The sequence below is a fragment of the Malurus melanocephalus genome, unplaced genomic scaffold, assembly GCF_030028575.1.
Source record: "Malurus melanocephalus ecotype Western Australia unplaced genomic scaffold, MMel_1.1 scaffold_25, whole genome shotgun sequence".
Taxonomy (NCBI): Eukaryota; Metazoa; Chordata; class Aves; order Passeriformes; family Maluridae; genus Malurus; species Malurus melanocephalus.
The window spans coordinates 137163-159276 of NW_026623257.1; the positions used below are offsets into that span (position 1 = coordinate 137163).

Below are 22114 nucleotides of genomic sequence, written 5' to 3' on the forward strand. Positions count from 1 at the left end.
AAAAAAACTTTGGGTGTTCACAGGACCTAGAATGCTGAACCATTTACTTCTGGAGATAAGCTTACAATGCACCAAACTGTACATGCTCTAATTCACCAGAAGTGTGTTTCCCATGGRTTCCCTATTACAATCACCTTTGGAGAAACCTTCTCCTTTACCCTTGATTTCAGGTTAGGGTAAGAGGAAAYTTTGAAAGYTATTAGGTGARAAGGAGAGCTGCCTATCATGCCTTKTGTCTTGTAAGAGCAGGACRGAATATCTGCAAGYCCTGTCCTGTCTCATCAGACTGGGAACATGAACTTCATTCTTCTRCACCTTGCATTTGAGAGTTAGGCCAGAAACACACTGATGCCACCACAAATTCTTGGGATTCTGAAAACCTTAACCCATGTCTCAGGCCTGAAAACAGCTGCACTGCACAGTGGTGCCACCAGCTGTACCAACAATCACAGCAAAGCCTCCTGTCTCGCCACAAGTTTCTTTCAGAAGGTGAYAACCCTTCCCAAAGAACCAACTAGAAACATTCACACCAAGACTGCCAACCTCCCACACCTGCAGGATTTTACTGTTATTTCTTTACCTCTTTAGGCTGTTCAGAGTGCCTGGCTGCTATTCAGACATACAGGAGACAATACTATTAATACCWAGACAATCCTTGTAACTAAGTGAGATTAAATATATGGAGAAGAGTCCTGCAGAAACATTTAACAGGACACGATCCAAACTCTGTGTGCTAATCTCATAAGCAGTTTTACTGGAGCACAGAAATTTAACTAGTTTATTTTACTTCTATCATTTTTCCTACAGAAAAGAAGAATGCTCTCTAACTTCTGTTTTGCAAATGGAACATATTGTTGGGAAAAAAAAAGAGAAAAAAAGGCAAGTTTTGAAACTTAAACTACACACAAAATGTTCTGATATAATTTATATCCTTTCATAAGTGAAAAAGCCAATTTAAAAGTTTAGAAGACAAACAGCATGGTTGTCTTTTGATTAGGAGGAAATTAAGTTCAGCAGAGGTAATGACAGGAGAAGTTGACTCTGAGAACGCAAAACAGAGTAGAAATATTTCAGGGTATTACAGTTAAATCATGTAATACCWGCAAAACTCTTGTCTCTACGCTGACCTACACCCAGACAGTTCTAAAGGTGAGAACCACTACAAGATAGCTGGGTTTAATTTCTTTTTTTCTTGTAAAGTAGCAACATAGCTTTCTACTGTTGTACATTCYGCTAATGTTTTCTTTCTTTTTAACAGAAGCCCAATCATTATTGCAGTCTGTTCTATGAAGAATAATGAACCTTTTAGAGGCTCATTCACCAAATTATCCCACTTCTTTCTGAATAAATAGTTCCAAAGATTCTGAAACACATGAAAGGTGAAGCCATAACAGAAAGTTTTAAKTGCAGATCAATGCAATTCGAAGCAATATGAAAATGGACACTGAAAATCCCTTTAGYAGCCATGGAGTGTATTCCACATAATTCTCACTGTTACCTCAGCTTCTTGCCAGCTTCTTTGCAGGAGATGACCTGTGTATACCAACGTGTAAATAAAAATAGGTGGGAAGTCACACAACAATGAAGCACACCTGCCAACTGGACACATCAAACCACACACAGTGAGTTCAGAAACCAGCAAAAAYAATCTGGTTACCACAAAACCAAATTGGTATGTATTTAAATGAAGGATCCTAAAATGTTCTATTTTTCATCCGATGTGCAGCAAGTGTAACTTAGTAGCAGTGGTATATGTAAATGGTTTCTCACTAGGTCAAAAATTAAAAAAATAAGTCATTTATACATATTTATCAAGTTTGGATTTTGGAATAAAAACTGGAAGACACACATACTGATGACTGGATTGCARTATTTCTATTTCTAGGGCTCCCCAGTGTTCCTAAAATTTAGAAATTGACAAAATAAAACTGAGGAATAAAAGAGTAATAAAATAGCAACAATAAGAAGTTAGGAATAGAAAAACCACAAATCATTTGTTGGTGCCAAGAGACATTAATCTTCCTTCATGAAAGTARGCTGGAAAATACCATAGTAACATGCATTTCTGATACTTCTGATACTCAAGACTTCTCTCATTCACAGTTCAGTAGTAACCAAATATTGTAAAATAAATATTGCATTCTTTCCGTCCTTACACCACATTTTCATATAAGAGATAATGCCATGAAACAGTTGATATCACATGCCAGCTGCGTATTTATTTTTCTTTTTTTGTATGAATTAAACATAAAAGAATGCTCTGAAAAATCAGTCTGTAATGATATGAACTTTTCCGTTTCCCATATGCACAAATTAAGTTTTATTCCTGACAGTGATACAGGACTTATTTTCTTTTTAAACAACAAAGCTTAACTCTCCTGCAGTATAGATGTGTAAATGTTTTACTACYTGTTTATGAGCTCCTATGAGCCAACGGTCTACCTGCATAAATTAAAAATCATTCTCTGCCACAAACTTGATTGTAAACATCTTAAGCCCTCTCCCCCCTTTTTTTTTAAAGTTTTTGTCCTAAACTTTAAGTTAATGAGCATTGAAACTGCTTTTCATGACAGCTGGATGATGCAGAACAGATGTTGAGCTAAAATTTCATTTGCCAAATGTCAGCCCAGAACACATATTTAAAATTGGGAGTATCAGTAACACAAACTACATGGTGAAAACAACGGAAAAAATTGTCAATTACATTAGTTCCTGCCAACCATTTTTTTGGGCCTTAAGACAGAAATTCTGTCTGAATTGAAGATTCCAGAAAATTATGTTTAAGTTTAGGAATGCTAATTGCTTATTAGGGTGAYTACAGTATCTTCTGGATATCTATTTTTCATCTTGAACTGACTGACACATAGGAAATGCTAATCACAAGCCTGCAAATAGTGTGCTTTTKTCTTGCAGATTTTCCTCTGCCACTGAACGTTTTTGTGGAGCTCTGGGTGGACAGGTATGTTTGATATCTGAAAATGATGCCTGGCATTGCCCTCCACAATTTGTGACAGCCACAAAACACTCCAATCAAGCAGCCAACAAAAGCAGCAACAGGGCTGTAAGGAAACTTGTGACTTCTCAGATGACAAAGTGCAGCTGCTGACCAACATGAGTATTTTTTTCTTGCTGTGTAAGGTGTAACTGCTAACCTTTTGGGGCATACACCACAACTTAACACAGCCACTGAAAGCCTGTATTACATTTGGGTCATGTTTTTCTTTTCCTGGTGGTATCTCCCACATTCTACCCTTAAATAATTTTTGTCCTTCCATACTATTTTTGAGGCATCTGCAAAGTCTTTCATCTTATCATTTCCACACTTGTAATTTATCAATATTTTTGTAATTGATTCATAGGAATCAGCATTTTAAAAGCCCTCTGATTGCTTTTGTTACTTTTCTCCAAACTCCATTCAAACGTTCAGTGTCTTTCCAGTAGCTGAATGATCAGCAAGTGCTGTAGGCCAAGAGAGTTTCACAAGTCAGTCTGCCCCAGTGGAGCACAGCTTTTGGGAACCAAGGCATAAGATAATCAAGTGTTTCTGACATTTCTTTATGAGAATTATTCAAACCAACAAGCAAGGGCAGAAACACTAAGATACACCACACCCAGCCCACGGGTCAAATGAATGAGATAATGAGTAATGCAACTTATTYACACAGGTTTTGTACAAATTTCCAATCCATCTAATAGTAATCAGTAATAATATTTATTGATCCAATCTAAAGGGTTTATGAAGTTCAATTTATACCTAGATGCCTGCTGGCTCCTACTTTACCTACAGAAATCAATACTCATGAATGCACAAATGGTATCACAAGGCAAGGAAGAGCCAAAAAAAAGCACCTGAAAAATCTGCAAGAAGAAATCTTCTTTTACAAGGACATATCCTATACATTAAACTGGCTAACAGCTGCAAAGTGATAGCAGATCAACTGAACAAAAATAACCTTTTCTTTAAATGATATTATGTCCAAGACCTGTAGAGATACTGTAAATATGTCTTTCCTGTCCAGAGGGAAGGGCATCTTCAACACCAGCATGCTTCTCCTAAGAGCATTTCATGAGATTACAGTAATTTCTCCTCTGGTTTAGTGCACTCCTAATCCAAGTTTCTTTAAGTTTGAACACAAGACAATTACAAAGTAAAGCTCTTTTTTCTACATGGACTYTTATATTCTGGAACACAAATATAATACCCTGTCTCAGAAAAAGACATTTTTTCTCTCATTACCAGTGTTTGCTTTGGAGCAGGGGGAAGAAGTGGAACAAATAAATTCATATWTTTTTTTCAAATTCCTGTTGTCAAAGCTAAGGAGGGGAAAAAAGGTTGAAGACAGAAGTTTTCTGAMCAAGTAAAACTCTCCAAGCAGTAAAATTTCTCATGTGCTGTAAAATGTTAACTGCTGTTCTGTTCCTGGGTGGAGATAGAGAAAGAACTGCTATAACACTGAACAAGTAGAGAATCAATTTATGAATTTTCTTTTTTCTTTTTTTTTTTTTTTTTTTTTTGGGAAGTTTTTTTCCAACTGTTACCTAAACACTCCCAGCATTTTTGTTGCAGGCAAATTTTTGGACTCTCCTATCATTAAATTACACATTACCAGAAACAAACAAACAAACAAATAAATAAATCACACCATCTGCCTAAGAAAAACCTTGGTAAATCAACAGTTTTAACAAGTTTAAACTCAAGTTACCAAAGAGGATTGCTTTCTTTTCCCTCAGAAAACTGAATAAAATCAYTAAATGCATTGAGGATTCCAGCTAGCATTTCTGTTGCTGTTATAAGGAAGTCAAATAATTTGCCAGAAAACTCTCTTTCTAATCTATCTGCCTGTTGGGGCTATAAAGTTTCCTCCTTGCACCTTTCCTAAGTAGATGAGGATGGTCATAAACAACATTAAAACTGTTGCTAAATATCTGAAAAGCATGCACAGTGACAACCATTTCTGCAAAGCTGTAATCATACATTCTTTTACCACATACTGGCATTGGAAGCCTGTACAACACACGGGGTGAAACACAAATCTGGTTACATGTTGCTTTCACATTGCTCAGTCTCCTTACACAATACCAAAATATCCTTTTCTGCAGCATTCATAAGCATTACATGTAGACAAACCAAGAACTGCAACAACTTCTGCCCAAGGAACAACTTCAAAATCCAATCCACAATGGCTACAGACTCAAAACAGTCACACCACTCCTCCCATTTCCAGAGAAAATTACTTTTCTTAAGCTTTTGAGGGGTGGCACTACCAAAAAAAAGGCTACACACACATATTCAAGACCACACCTATCATTTCATTGCATGGAACAGCTCATGAGAGCATTCCAAGGTGAAGCATTTAGGACAGTGCTGTCATGCAAAGCCTTTCGTGTACCACCACAGGTATTTTTTTTTAAATATCCAACAGCAGAAACGCGCAAAGCAAACCGCAATCACGAACCTCCGCACGAGCGAGAAATAGAAGACAATGAAGAAGGTTTCACCCACCTGGGATCTTTCTGAATGCTATCAATGGAAGGTGACCTAGCCAAGGTCCCTTCGGGTGGGATGGCTGGCCCAGATTTGCTGTATGGTGATTCAACAGAAGGACAATACTGCAGCTGTCGGTAGGGGTCTGCGTAATTGGAGGCTGGGCCGGCCGCATAGCTGGCCCTCTGGAAGGTCGCGGTTGCGTTCTGTGTGCCGTGTTGACTGCCTGTGCGCTGTAAGGGTACGGAGTCGACACCAGGGGAAGATGGGGCTACGACAGGAAAGTAGGGACAAAGTAAAAAATTGAGGACCTGTTCACAGAAATGGTTAACCAGGTCTAGGCAGAGGAAAAAATAAAACACACACATATAAAACGAGGGTTCAAAAAGAATGAGAAAAAAAACAAACAAAAAGAAACAAGCAACATTGTCATTTTCAAAACCTTCAAAGGAAATAACCAGCAAACAAATYTCTAAATGACATGCCAGTTTTGGACTAGAAGACCTTAACATCAGTTAAACAGATTGGAGCGGTGTTTTCACCTGGGGTTCTGACTGCACTAACACGAAATGAAGGAAGTACAGAAGCAGCAAGGGAATAGTCAAGCTAAGGTTCACAACCACCACTGAGCGAGGCTTCTGCAGTCCTTACAGGGGTGGAAGTTACTCAGGTCCACCAGCAGAAGGACGATCAAAACAGGCTCAAGAGTCCAAACTGAGACAGATGACTCTAGGCAGAAGAAACACCCAGCCACCCCAGATTTGCAGCCCGGGTATCCATAAAGCAGGTAAAACCAGACACCTGATACTGAGAATCACCACATAKGCTTTGTTAACCCATCTTCTGTAAATTTCACCTTGAGTTACGACTTAGGAGACTGTTACTGCTAGCTCAATCTGCAAGAGAGCTAAGCRCAAGGTGACCATGTAGACGTCTTAATGCAAGCCAGCAATGGCTGTGCTCACACACCACAGCTCAAGATTAATGCATTACCAGTTCTGAGCAGCTTAACCAATAGCTTTAAACTGACTTAATGCTTTTGCGACTCAGAAATCTTATTAATCTCTCTCATAGCCCATTATCTTTTTGTTACAGCACTGGGTAGCAGAGATCCAGTCCACTGGATTAAACATGCAGTATTTTTGAACCAAAGTCCAGTTAATGGCAAATGGATTATCACTGTAAGGCCAGAGACCAATACCCACGTGATCTTTGGCCTGGAGACAGATAAAAAATAAATGCTGGCTCTGCTCAGAAGAAAATTTGTGCTGCTTGAAGTGGCACATGAACTCATGGTGGTTGCCATTTTCTCCCATCCCAAGACAATAAGAATACTTTTGCCAAAAGGAGTGGCCTGAGTCCAGGGCTATTTTTAGCTGGGCCAAATTCATATGCTAAATTGTAGACAAAACCACATGATGAAGAGACAGGTTTTTTAACAGATTTACCAATCATTGTTCATTGGCATGCACATTAAAAGAAATATTTAATGCATWATAGGTCCATGAAAGAGATTTTAAGCATTTTATCTCAAAGTGTCAGCAAATGAAAAACAGTGAGCTTTAAATACAATTACCACAGTTTTGTATGATCTGGTACTTGCCAAAGTTAAAAAACCTGAAAATTTTAAATTTATATAAAATCTTTGACTTATTTTCTAATTTTTTGTTTATGATTCTGAAGTATTTAATTTTACAAYAGCAAGTATTGTAACTTCATTATAAACATAAGAAAGTGGGTTCACACACTTATCTATTATCCCATCCCTGGAAGGGCTCAGGGTCAGGTTGAATAGAGTTTGAGCAACCTAATCTAGTTGAAGGTGTCTCTGCTGGATGACTGGATGACTCTAAACCAGTCTATGTATCTACCAACATTTACTCACATACATAGCAACATTTTACATGTATTGTTTTGGTTTAATTATTAGCATATATATATATATATATATACATATACACCTCCTTAAGAAATGAGTAATGCGACACACAGACCTTTTCAGTTCAAGTGCATTAACAGTATTAGCATATTTAAAACATTCCATGCACAATTCATGCTAAATTCAGTGTTAGAAAGAAAGGCAAACATCACACTTTAACAGAAAATAGAGAGTTTAAAACCAGTATCGGGTGCCTTGTGAGAAAAAGAGTAATAAAACAAGTTAGAGAAAATACTGGAAATATTTTCAAATGAAAAAGTGAAAAYGTAATTTTATACTGACATGGCATACTCTTAAGCACTGTCACTCCATAGAATATGTTGCTACCTTTTGACAGATTATATGGGTAATTGCAAAAAAACTCTACAACACCARTTCTGCTGAAAACAAGAACTTGATTGTAATGTTGATTGCTTTGCAAAATATTCCACAGTATTTCCTTCATCTTCTTTGCAAGACAGTTAATGGATATTGTGTTTGGTTTTAAGTTATATAAAAAGTTTTCTTTCTATTTTCTCCTTTGTCTCGTTATCAAAATAGGTATTTATATGAACTGAAACTGTCTGTCATCCTAACACCTACAAGCTTCTCAAGTCACTCTGATTCGTTTCTCAAATTATCTTCCTAGCAGACTGTTACTTCCTTTTGAATTTTATCACTATGAACACAGAAATGCCATATTCAGAATATGAGAATGAGACAAATCTATGACTTAAACATTCACAATTAAGCTTGTTTGGACAGTATTACCCAGATCAATTAAAAAAAAAAAAAAAAAAAAAAAAAAAAAAAAAAAAAACAACAAAAAAACCAAACAATTAACACTTAGAAAACTTTTATATACAACTTGACTACACCCACTCACTGACTGTAAAAGGGTTAGTTATGCTTTAGCAGGTACTTTTACACAAATATGTGCATGTAAAACTGAAGCAAAGTCATCTACCAATGCACTTCCCTTGCTTAAACAAATCCCTCTGGCAGCCAAACCTACTGCAAACTGTTTAGCTATTCAAACAGCAAAGCCATAGTGATTATGTCTAATGAAACAAATTGAGAAGTCGATTTCYTCACCCAGCTGAGTAAATCTTCTCTAAGCACAGGGCATCCAGGCACACACTTGGACTGAACCGGAAAGCATTCATGTACCAGGGACACTTGCAGATGGTCACACAACCTTTTAACCTGTTTTTAAATTGAAAACACTTACCCCTTCCTCTAACTTTCACATCTGACTCCTCTCAAATTCAAGCCAGCTACACTTTGACCAGAACCAGCTCAGCACTGGTAAGATGACAAGGATAGGAGGGCTGCCTCAGCAAGAGAAGAGAGAGACAGGGAGGAATTGCAACAGCACTGTTTCTGGAGAAATGAGCTGCTTCTCCCTCTCCCACCAGCCTGAGAGCTGGCCTGCTTGAAGCAGGATCACAGTCAAGTCAYGCTTTTGCCCTGGGTCTACTGTTGACCCTGTTCTACCTCTATAAAAAGGTAAAACCAGAAGTCATGCTCACGCTGTGAAGCAGGTCTTGTTTTGAGAAGCTTGAAGGTAAAGGTGCCCACAAAATTAGAACTTTTTCTGGTCTTCCAAAGTCCCAAAACTGACAAGGAGATCAAGAATAAAATCAAAGAAGCACAAGGCCACAAAACCTTATTTATCCTGTATTATATTATTACCTAAGCAATCACCCATGAAAACACTGGATTCAATAGTGACTACCGCCCTCACTTTTTGAGAATTTACATGGAAATTCAGTGGTGAATGTCAGATAAGTTTCTCAAGCTCTGCTCTCTCCTTTTGCACTCATYAGCCTCCCTGGCTCCTTCCCAGAAGCACTCAGCACCGTGCCCTTGCTGAGACAGAAGGAGAGGGTGACTGGCACCYGAAATCCCCTCCCAAGTGCCCCACTCCAGGCATCCAAGAGGGACTTGCAYGGTCCATGACCTGCACAGAGGCTGGGCTGACACTGGAAGGAGGGTCACAGCACTCACTCTCTGCTGCAGACAAAAAAGACCCAGTACAAAAATGACATGCTTAGCTGTAGGCCAAAAAAATCTCTATATACGAACAATACTTTAAACTTCAATGTAAGAACTGTCCTTGAAAAGGAGAATTTTAATTCTGGGTTGAGAGAAGCATTTCGCTGAGAATTTCTGAAGTGAGAATTTTCCAAGTGAGGATTCCACACYATGCAAATCAAGAACTACAGTCTCAGTGATCTCAGTTTGTCACCTAAAGATCTTAAATCTGCTTTAATTTKTCATGTCATTAATACCTTAACGAAACTGTATCATGTATAATTTTCTTTGGCTTTTGCATAGTATTAACAAAGATATCACAACTTTTATATTAATGCTAACAATTCAGGTGTATTACTACATACACTGATAGGCTCATGTGATACTCAGAAATTCACTTTCAGCTTTTGAATGTTCTTTTCACACCTGTGGCAGATGTTAGAAACAACTAACAAAATGCAAAAAGCAAGAACACATTGATCTAGGCAGGGATGCTATTGCACCATATCCAAGTATCTTAGGAGATCAAGTTCACATAGGAACTGCTAAAAAGTTCAGACTTTCTAGAAGCCAGAGGACATTTTGCCCAGTTAACATCAAAAGGGCCAGACCTYAGGAAATTATAAACTCATTAAAGAGAATTATCTTRCTAYACCTGCTTACTAAAAATTAGTTCAYTGATGCTGCTGTTTGATATGCAGATATTACCTTGGAAAATTTTCCTGTTATTATTTAATATCAGACATTCTATTCCTGTGCTATCCTTCTCCTAAGTTTCTTTCACAGATATTTCGAAACTATTTTCTTTCTTTTTTCCCTTTGTTTTTTTGGTTTTTTTTACTGATTTGCACTTACATTTGATTTATACTTTCACATGAAAGTTGGATCCCATTAAGATGTCTTWTCAGTGCAAAGTGTGTCCACCATCCCTCCATGAGCTCATAAATTATGAAAATGCAGTGCATTCTGTTGGTACCAAATCTATAGCAASATTTATAAAGCAGATACTTTTCCCACCTAATGAACCATAAAAATAACACAGTGCATTCTCTGTCAATTAGGAAAAAAAGTTATCAAACTTGGGAGATACAAACACTTTATCTCAAAATGCTGGAATSAGTGTTTTAAGGCATGTACCAGCCTTTTTGCAATAGAAATTTAACAAAATAGATGTTAATCTAGGTAGTAGCAAACTGGCAATCCAAAGGAACAAGCACAGTCAATTTCAACATTTTTCAAGATACATGGTGGTAATAATAATAATAGTAGTAGTAATAATAATTTTTTGCTTAGCAGTTACTTTTAGAGGCTCCCTTCCACATGGGAAAGAGAAATACATGGTTGAGGGAAACTGGGGGAAACTGAAAATTATTTACCAAAAGAGGGGAAAAGCCCTCCCCATAAYTGATACTAGGAACTACGTCTAAGGCTGTCAAGATTTGATAAAAGCACCATCATATCTTCTGCTTAAAGTACACAGGCACAAGGAATTTTGTACTTCACACATGCAAAGTGAGAAATAAAAAAGCAAACACTACAGGCTTTCAAGATACAAGGCTCCAGTTTTGATTTAAAATATTTARGACATTATACAAATACCAACACCACACAAGTTCTGTGGATGTTGACAACTTTGCTACATGACTTCTTATACATTGAACAGGAAAAACACCATCAAAACTACTGCAACTTTCTCTTCTTTTCCATTTGTTCCTCCCTCACTTCTCTGCAYTCTTTATTTTGTCCTATTTAGTTAYCTTGCAAGCAAAGTTCCAGTCTCCCAATTCTCATCCAGGGACAAACAAAAAGGACTTGTTAGCAAATCCTCTTTTATATCCTCATGACATGTGCTCTTCCCCAGCCAGCCAGCCTTTGCTTTCAAACACATCAACCATTTAGGGCTTCCAGGATTGCTCTGCCTAATAATTCTTTCTGCTGGCTCCAGATTTCTCTAGATGCTCCTGTTTTTATAAATCAGGGGAATTACAACCTTCTTCCCTCCAGTTAGCTTCCCCATGCTCAGGTCAGTGCCTTAAACAGCCGATCATAGGTCTCCTTGCTGAACCAGGTTATGTCTTTTAAGAGAACATAACACACTGTACAGGGGAAATGCAAGCAAACGAAAGAAACTGATACAGAAGAGGATGGTACATAGCAAAAAAGGCCTCTTCTCCACCCACGAWCATCTTAGTCATAATTTCCTCAAGTACTGGTTATACCTGGCTGTCACACCTACTTGTAATTAGTACGTCTACAAGCTGTTGCAAGTAGGTATTCAGTAGTATTTTTATCATCAGATGTTTTCATGACATGGTGAGGAGGAAGSCTTTTTATCAAGGCAACATCCCTGTGTCTACCAGGTGCCATCACAGGAGATTTATATTTTTCTCACTTTTCCATCCCATCTTCAAAACCACAGGCAGCTGTTTAGCTGCTACGCTCCTACTCCTATGGGAAATATGCAGGGCCTCTCTGAATTATTGCCACTGCTGGCAGCTRTAAAAAACTGACCCTAATAATGGTCATAAACATATTCAAAGTCAGTGTACCCTCTAAGCATTTGCTACTTGATTCTTTCAAAAATCTTAAAATTATCGCCTGACCATTGCAATGTCTACATGCCACTGTTTTGCAGAACAATTTCTGTTTCAGAGAAACTAAGRAGACATTACTTGTGCTCTGTATATTGTCACGTTCAAAAAGTTTTATAATGCAATACCTGACAATCTTTGAAAATTGAAGAACTGAACTTGCTACTGCACTGAGGTATCCTTTCAGTTCCATTTTCTGAGMCTGTTCTTTAGACCTAACACTAATTGTAATAATAAGGCTGAATGTTCCTTTGCTTAGAAACTGATGTTTTTCTATAATGCAGAAAGAGTTGGTCAAAGTAAATACTGCTTCCTTGGTTTCTGAGCTATTCCACTATTTACATTAAAGCTGTTATCTGGTCACTTTGAAGGCTTTTCTCTATGTTGTTCCACTTCAGTTTGCACATTCCCACATTGTGTCTTAGTTTCMTTTTTTTCCTTCTATTGGGGAAAGTTGTATAACTGCCATTGCCTAACCCTCAGCATATGGAATAATTTTCTTAATCACCAATTTAGACTTGGCATTTCTGTACTACAAATTATTTTACTTACAGGTTCAGGTATGTGATTAGCTGGTGTCAATCTAAAATCATGGTGTTCCACAAGGGTTGGCAATGGAAGCAAATGACCTCATGAATGAAGTAATCTAAGATTTTTGTACCTCTAAGCAAATTTTAATGTAGAAACAGGTAGACAAGTAATTCAGTCAGCAGCAATGATGACAGAATTTGTATCTTACAAACTTGTATCTCAGTTCAATAGATATAATGGCTGAGAAGAGTGAGTTCCTATCCAAGTTTATTTTGCAGCAGTGCTTCATTAGACTTCAGTTAAACCTGAACTTGAAATTTGAATGTAGCCACTTCGAGAGCCAGGTTTGTCAAAGGCTTCACTGCTGTGCACAATCTCATATCCCCARTCCATAACCTTCTCCAATTCCACATCCTTCCCTCCAGTCATTCTCCACCATGAGTTACAGGGTGTCCAACGCAGTAACACAGCCTCTATCTCAAAAGCTGTATTTCAAAAGCATATATAGCTAAAGTGTAAATTTTAAATCCACATTGTCCAAAGGGACACTGGGGTTTTACACAGAGATTAGAACTGCAACTATATATTTTCAATTATTTCAAATTTCCAACTCAAAGCTGGAAAGACTTCCTTTCTTGTTTGCAACCAAACAGAAGAGAAGCCTCATTTTTCAAGTTATGAGTATTAAGAAATATAATACGCCTTTGCACCACCAGGAAYTGACTGCATTTTAAATCTGACAGATTTTAATCTCACTAGTATATGCAATTTTCATTCTCAGGCTCAGCTTCTACCATGTTTCACTGATGCTGYTCTGCATGTAAAAAATGGTACATCCACATAATGTGATAATGGGATGTCAACTTTGGCTGTTGGAGATGCTATTGCCAAGATCTTTTCTCAGATTGTGTCTTCTCTCTCTGAGCTGCAACYCTTTAGTTTAGGGAGAACACAAAGTTTAATTCATTTGTTACACGAGCATTTAAGCTGAGAAATCAACAAATGCCCTTTCAGAATTTGAGATACTAAAATTCATCATGGGAATTTCCTTGCCAGACATAAAATTAAACCTTGAGCAGTGGCACTGCCTGAGACATGTACATCACTTTCCTTCTCTTTGCAGTGCTATGTGATTTCACATTCTGCAAATCCGACAAAATGACCCAATCACAGCAAAACCACACAGACCATGCTGCCACATATAGATGAGCCCGCTACAAGTGGACAAAATAAATTTTTGCTTTCACTGCCTGAATCAACCTTCTCTTGAAATTTCTGAAGTTTMCTGTCCATCTGGCCAGCATAAAACTGAACACACGGACAAAAGTCACAGTTAATATATAAAAAGATATATAAATAGTGTGAGACAATAACAGATTAACAGACTGCACTGCATCATGCCATGGCCATCAAGCACATGGATATCTTCTCCTTTAGATTTGGACTTTTTTCTTATTTAGGGCAGTACAATCCTAAGCAGTAAAATGGCTACTAAATGGTATTTCTTAGAACACCTTACTAAACTTCAGCTATTTTAATTAGTAGTTTCCTCTGGAATGGACAGGCATTTTATCATTAAGGTAATCACATTTGTGTCCTAGTGCCAAACCATGTGGTATGTTCACTTTAAACATTAACCTAACTTCTCTAAATGATAACTTAAAAGTTGTTGGACACATTTAAATAAAAACTACTATCTTTGTATACTTGATGTGCTCATAAAAACGRCATGTAAACTGCTGAAATTACAACCAAGGAAGAGTTCTAAAAGTAGGCAGTCTTACATTAAACAAACAAAAAAAAAAGTACAGCTTGAGTAAAAAGTAAATAATGGGCTGGTGATTTTTAAGAGTGCCTTTAAATATAAKACTGCAGAAGGAATGATCCTCTAACAAGAGATTTAGTAATCTTAAAGACATTACTGGGTAGTTACCTCAGGCACAGCAGTGGTTTTGTTCAGCAAAGATTTACAAGAACTAGATTTACAGAAGGTGTTTGAATTGAATTTTTATTTCATGAATGACAGCCTTGCATTTCTATGCAACACTGAAGTACATAAATGAGAATGGATATCCTGCATCACTAAAATCTAATGTGATGAGTCTTTAAACACCTGTACAGTCAACAGATGACAAATACAGTTTCTGGCACAGACACTATTTTCTCAATACTGGCAGATGAGATTTAMAGGGTATGTACTCCCCTGAGCAAGATTTTATAATCTCAACTCTCCCTCAATAGGTGGCAAAAGTCAAGGGATACCTGAGAAATGTTCAGACATGTTACAAGTCATTCTTCTAYCAAAAAAAGGAGAAGAGAAAAATTAGAAAATACAAMGAACAAAATACAAGCYTCTGGAGGTTTCCTGCTCATGGGAMAGAGGAAAGAGGTCATGGATACTAACCACTCTAAAAGGTTTTCATTCTGAGTGGTAAAATCTTCATACGGTCTGTCTTCATATGGGTACAATTCCTCTATGGAACCCAATCAYGAGCTCAGTTCTTTGAAACTACAAATATCTTATTTGGAGAAATGCTTCTGCACTATAGGAGGGGTATTGCTTTTGGATTACAAAGGTGATTCTGCAGGGTTTTAACCTCCTGCCACCTCCCTCTCCATTCCTGTCCATAGCATACTGCTGAAGTTGCAGTGTATTTTGTTCTTGCCCTGCCAAATTTTTAATAGGGAGGAAATAAAATATGAAATTCTTTCCCACAGAAGATGACATTTTGCCAGGCAAAAAAAAAAATCATGTAAAAACATATACGCAAGACTGTAATACAGATAAGACTATATGAGCGAACCTGGATCTGTCAAATGAAATGGGATTATTACTTTTTATTGCTTTGAGGTGATCTGTTATTCTTTATGCAGATTACTAAGGTATTTTCTGCTCAATTTACTTTGTGCTAAAGATTTGTTCCCTGCTTGCTTCCTATAATTCTCTCTCCCAAAACAATGTTATCAAGTGGATGTCAGTTAGGAATACAGGTCTATTATCACAACATTACCAAACTGAAAGAGATGCAGTCACAGGAATAATTTTTCTTTTTAATTTCTCTGAAAACATTATGTCCTATAGCCAGAACTCCATGCTGAGTGATTTATCAGCATGATCCTCAATTAATCTGCAGCTGTGCCATCACAGCACATCCACGCACAGCACATCAGCTTGTGACAAGACAAAACAAAACAACCATTCCCCAGCCAGGAAAAAGGCACAACCTAAGCAGAAAGAAGCAGTATCTGGTATTTATAACCTAACTCTTTTAGATCAGGAAGATTGAAAAATTAAATACAGATTTGAGAAGCAGAATAAAGGACAAAGAGTTTAACCCAAATAGGGCAAATGAAAGCTGATTTTTCTGTTGCTCCACCTTTTTCCCTGAACTGATAATTTTAGAAACAAATACAGAAAAATATATCTGAAATCAACATTTCCTTTTTCTTTTAAATCAAATATTCGTTATACAAGAAATAGCATGCAACTAGCATGAAACAAGGTAACTTTTCATTAATAGCTAATTCCATTCTGAAATTCATTACTTTATCAATATACTAACTGGTGCTCCCTGTAAGACAGGCATCTAACTGCATGTATACAGGAAATATGTTTTCTTCTAAACCCCTTGAGATTCTCTTTACTCATTAATCTGAAGTCTATGGAATTACAGGTGATTCACTGGGTTAACAAAACTCCTACTCCATGCTGAAAAGCAACAGTTTAYACAACACTAGAAAGGATAACTGTCCATTAACTGGGATATTAAAGTGCCCTTTGGAAACTGCCACTGGTGATATGCAAGGATTGAACTCAAGTGTCTGATTCCTAATGCTGAAGTTATGTTTGCACATCTTTCAGGTGTGCAAAACTGTGAACTGTATGTGATTTGTCACGACATTAAAATTGCAGTCCCTCAGTGTCATTTGACATAGTCTCGTTTTACTTCATGCTGTGCTAATTTTTAAATTTTTCTTCAGCATGTTTAAATCATGAGACAGCTTCAGTGATTTGAAACAGCTAATAACAAACAAGTTACCAAGGGACCACCAAAAAGATGTCTTGAAGTAAAGTTTAAAAAACACCACTCATATTTGCTTCAGATATCATCTGAATGCTGAGTTCAAATGCAAGGAGCAGAAAACCCCTGGTATCAACACAGCTTGGGGGATGAAGGAAAGCATCCATGCTGAGAAGGACTTGGGGATCCCAGTGCGTGAGAGGGACATAACCCAGCCATGTGCACTCCCAGCCCAGAGAGCCAAACGTGTCCTGGGCTGCATCCAAAGCAGCGTGGGCAGCAGGGGAGGGAGGGGATTCTGCCCCTCTGCTMTGCTCTGCTGAGAGCCCACCCACAGTGCTGCATCCTGACGTTAGAGGTGGTGCAGAGAAGGGCCACAGTGATGGTCAGAAGGCTGGAGCACTTCTCCTGTGAGGAAAGGCTGAGAGAATTGGAGTTGTTCAGCCTAGAAAAGAGAAGGCTTCAGGGAGACTTGAAAGGGTATATGAAGGGGCCTGAGAGAAAGCTGGAGAGGCACTTTTTAGTAGGATTGCTGCAATACAACARGAGCCAATGATTTTGAACTGAGAGCGGCTAGATAGAAGGAAAACTCTTTCTTACAATGAAGGTGGTGAGGAGCAACTGGAACAGGTTGCCCAGAGAGGTGATAGATGCCCCATCCCTGGACACATTCAAGGTCAGGTTGCATGTGACTCAGAGCAACCTGGTCTGGTTGAAGATGTCCCTGCCTACTGCGGAGGAGTTGGACTACATGATCTTTGAAGGTTCCCCAACCCAATCTATTCTACATTCTGCTTTAAACAATTTCATRACTATTAAAAAAAMCAAAAACCCCAACAAAATTTAAAASGTCAAAAGATTAAGGTTTAAAACCTTAARAATTGTTCAAGAACAGTTTTTCTTTAAAAGCAGACCGAAAAAGACTATCAAGTTGTAATACCACACAACTACAATAAAGTAGCTTAATTGTTTTTGAAAGAAGAGTAAATCACTACAAATTTTTCATATATCAAATTTTAGAATATTGGAAAATTGCTTCACAATATGAAAAAAACTATTCACATTGAAATAATGATTTCTAAAAATATCAAAGATATCCATGACTTTATTACATACCAAGAAAAATATTTAGTCTTGCTAAGATGAGGTACTTTGGGTCAATGCATACATTCTTTGTAGCCTCATTCTCCTTTTATAGAGGACAACAAAGGAGGTAAGAGACACAMCAAAATGCTGAGAAGCAAGGAAAGGCCAAGCTGGATCAGCATAAAAAACATGCAGCAAATCAAATCCTTGGGTGTTTCAAGGCAGCATTATGACGCCCATGCAACACTCTTCTCCATCCTTGTAAAAAACTGTTAAAAATACTCCTTGGACCTGCTCAGCACTCATTATTCCTACAGAGCTCTGTCTCCCTCGCTGGCAAGGCAGAGCCATCAGGCAGCGGAGCAGAACCCCCTCCTGGGACAAGGCAGGGTCTCTGCCCCACCGTGCTGGCTGCAGAGGGAAGGCAGGGCACAGGCAAGGAGATGGTGGCCAGGGCAGCTTTCCAGAAGCCACTCCACCAGGCCAGACTTCTGGCTACCCGGTCAGTGGGATGGAAGTTGGAGGAGGTCAGGCCTTTCCTACAGGAAGGGAGCCCCCAGGGAGCAGGGGCAAATGACTTGTCAATCTGCCTCTCAGAACCTGGACTGAACCTGCTTTACTGGTGCGAAGCAAAGGAGAAGAGGAGTAGGTCAGAACCATCTGAACACCCCCAAGAAACAAAACTAGCAACCTCCCCTCCCTGCAAAAAACCAAACCCAAACAACTAAGAGCACAGTCAGTTTTCTATGGGCTGTTCCTGCCTGGAGTGGAAGAAACACAGGGATTCRGATTCTCCCTCTCTACTTTTCCTTTAGGTCATGAATAGACTTGATCCTCACCAGACACTTCATCACACAGAGCAAGGAGGCAGCTCAGTCATGCTGTGAGAAGCCATCAGCCCAGATATAAAAGGACCACGTTTTTCTTGTACACCTTCTTTTTAGGCAGTGCTTAAACTCCAGGACAGCAAAAGCCCAGGCCAAGTGCGGCAGGCATGAAGCAGCAAACGCTGTCACTGCCACCTGGGTTCTTTTTCCATCCCTCCAGCACMATCTAGTCCATGAAGAAAGTCTGGACTCCAGAAGCAAACAGTACTTCTACCATACTAAAGCAACACACATTTTTACAGGAGAAAGGCAGCATTACTAGGAGGGATAGGGCACCCATCAGTGCAGACTCTTCCTTCAGCAAATGAAGTACAAGGCAGGCGTGGAATGGAAGGCAAAGAAGAGGATGAGCCTCTGTCCAGACACACAATGGCAATTCTGAATTTTGGCARCTTTTCCTGAGCCGCATCACAGGACAATGAAATACTGCGTTTCTCCCTGCCCCTGGCAAGTGCTTCAACAGAAACCATGGCCAGGAGCAACAGATTTTCCTTTGAAAAGCAACTGCCTTGGCTATTCACAGCTCCCCTGTCAGCATTCTTCATCCACACAGAAACCCAGCTTGCAAAGAAACAGGTTTCTGTTTTGCACCTGCCATCACAAATTCCACAGGCTCTTCTCTGGGATYACTACTTTCTGCCACGGTGCCCAGGAAGTGGTGCGAAAGTGCACCTGCCACAAACACGTTCCCCACTGGATAACCCATTGCCACAGCATGCCTGCTAAGACCTTAAAATCCCATCCTGTGTGACTCTTCAGAAACAATACAAACTTCTACTGCTCATCCTTCTACTATCCAACCTCCTTTCAGTAAATCCTTCCTTTCWGGGCTCTCTTTTAATTTCAGCAATTCCCATCAGGCATAGACACTACTCCTCATTCTCCTAAGGCTTCCCCCCTCTCAGAAGGGTCTTTGCAGTGCCTTGCATGCCCTGTTTTCATCAAAGAGGCAGTTCAGCTCCATGCACGCAGCACTCGAACTAGCACCAAGTGGTCGTGTAACCACACAAAGCTGCTGGACTCTGAAGTCTATTCARCTGTGACTGAACTGTGTCACACCTTCCCCATGGTGACTGCCAGGGGACTGAGACAGAGATAATTCTCGGCTTGTGCACCCTGAGACTACCCCTAAGCTTTCATCAAGGCTGTCAGGGTTCCCCTGATGCTGGTGAGATGCACCAGGGCATCCTTCACAGCACTGAGGAAGACAGGATCACTCCTCCAGTGCAATTGCAGTGCAACAGCCCAGAACCTGAGCAGTGAGGATATGCTTTGTCCTTAAGGCAACTACAGAAATCCCAGGCTTGCAAAATAATGTAATTTTGCCTGTTTTGCCTGGTTTCACGTTTGATGTGAATTAAATGTCAGTAACTATAGATTAAAACCCCAGTCCAAAATTCTAATTCTGCAAATAAGCAAACAATCATTGATTCCATGTGCCACTCTGGCTGAAAGGCAACCCTTCCTCCCTCTTAATTAACAGCCCTCTTCAAATTCCATCAGTGTTCAYGTAAACATCCCATCAAATAAGCTTATCTCTACTATATGAATAATTCATATAATTCAAGACYTTTAGGTTTACGAGGGAAATAAGTAACAAACCTGCCTGAACAAAAATTAKTAGTGTTATTTAGATGGGTTACAAATACAAGCTGTAAGTTGCTATTCAGTAAGAAAATTAATTTGCTTCTTGTATTGTGTCTGAATAGTCCCTCCAAAYACATCCTTTGAGGATTCCCATTTCAAAAGTAGAATGTTACATTTATTGCTACTTTTAGCGCAAAAGTTTGGGCTGGTACTTCTTATATGAGAGAAGGCATTACCCTTTGAAGACCAAAARGGATTGTTAAATAAAAGCTTAACAACCAAAAGAGTTTTTGCTGCTATTGCTGTCAAATTTGAAACATTATTTTTAGCTGAGCGCGACAGTAACATACCCAGTTATAATTTACATCACAGGTACAAGACTGGCTGGAGAAAGGATCAAGACTAGACCTGGAGAGAAGGACTTGGGAGTGTTTATGGACGAAAAGCTCAGCATGACCCAGCAATTTGTGCTTGCATCCAGAAATCCAACCGTGTCCTGGGCTGCATCCAAAGCAGCGTGGGCAGCAGGGTGAGGGAGGGGATTCTGCCCCTCTGCTCTGTTTTGGTGAGACCCSACCTGGAACTGCATCCAGATCTGGGGACACAGCACAGGAAGGACRTGGAACTGCTGGAGTGAGTCTAGAAGAGGGACACCAAGATGATCAGAGGGATGGAGCACCTCTGCTATGAGGATAGGCTGAGAGAGTTGGGGCTGCTCAGCCTGGAGAAGAGAAGGCTCCAGGAAGAACTTAAAGCACTTTTCAGCACCTAAAGAGGGCCTACGAGAGAGCTGGAGAGTGACTTTTCACAAGAGCATTAAGTAATAGGATAAAGGAGAATGGACCTAAACTAAAGGAGGGTAGGTTTAGGTAAGATACTATGAAGAAATTCTTTATTGTGAGGRTGGTGAGGCACCGGAATAGGCTGCCCAGAGAAGTTGTGGGTTCCCCRTTCCTGGAAGTGTTTAAGACCAGGCTGGATGGGGCTCTGAGTAACTTTGTCTAGTGACAGGTTTCCTGCCCTTGACAAGGAATATGGAATGTGATACTCTTTAAGGTCCCATCCTATACAAACCATTCAGTGACGATGAGGAATTCATCCTGCCCCTAACTAATGCTATRTAAGGGAAATGTTCAGAGATGCTTTGTACCCTTCACAGTATGTAGTGCAGAACTACCATCATGCATTTCATTCACAAGTGAAATGCAAAGAAAATACRAAAGTTAAAAACCAAAACATGACCCAAAACACAGTGAGTATATAGAACAAACTTAATTTAGTCTACCCCATACAGAAATTTTAGCTTATTGAATTTTGCCTACTGGAGGTTCATTCACCTAGAGATGCAAGACTCCTGAGAGGGCTTTAGCTACATAAACATTCTTGAATGTAATATATATATATTTAAGGGTTAACAAAGGAGAAAGAGGGGATGTCTGTATTAAGTAACCATTCTTGGTTACTTTTCCAAAATTAGTGAAATTTTCCAATTCAGGAATAATGCTCTTTAAAATCAAACAAACCAACCAACCAACCAACCAAAAAAATAAAAACTGAAAAAAAATCCCACAAAGTACAACAAAATTTGAAAAAAACTCAACCAACCAAAAACACCCCCACAAAAAATCTAAATAAAAATAAATGGTTGGCAAGTATAACTAACTTATATTTTATTTCCAAAGGGCAGTATTAGCWGCAGAGAGAAAAAATCCAGACTTTGGATTTGTTTGCCTTCCCTTTTTCTTTCTGACCAATGTATAAAGGCATGCATCAACTTCATGATTAAAACTGTTTTTGTGACAGACAAAGGGGGTGAACTATGGTCTACAAAGGAGTGCAGTGAAGTCCTAAAGCTCCCCACTCTGCCATGACTCATGCACACAGAATAAAAGGCCATGAAGCCTGGGCAGATATCTTCATGGAGTACACAATAATCTACATCCTTCATATCTTACACCAAATAGCAATGT

The 22114-nt window shown here is 39.0% G+C and overlaps 1 protein-coding gene across 1 annotated transcript in view; it reads right to left on the reverse strand.

The window, feature by feature from the left end:
* CTNND2 (catenin delta 2) overlaps window positions 1–22114 on the reverse strand; it is a gene marked incomplete at its 3' end in the record, with an annotated part of 536496 nt that overhangs the window by 132938 nt on the left and 381444 nt on the right. Inside the window, exon 10 of the mRNA XM_057390373.1 lies at window positions 5504–5756. Within this exon, the coding sequence (XP_057246356.1) occupies window positions 5504–5756 (253 nt within the window). The remainder of the gene's footprint in view (window positions 1–5503; window positions 5757–22114) is intronic.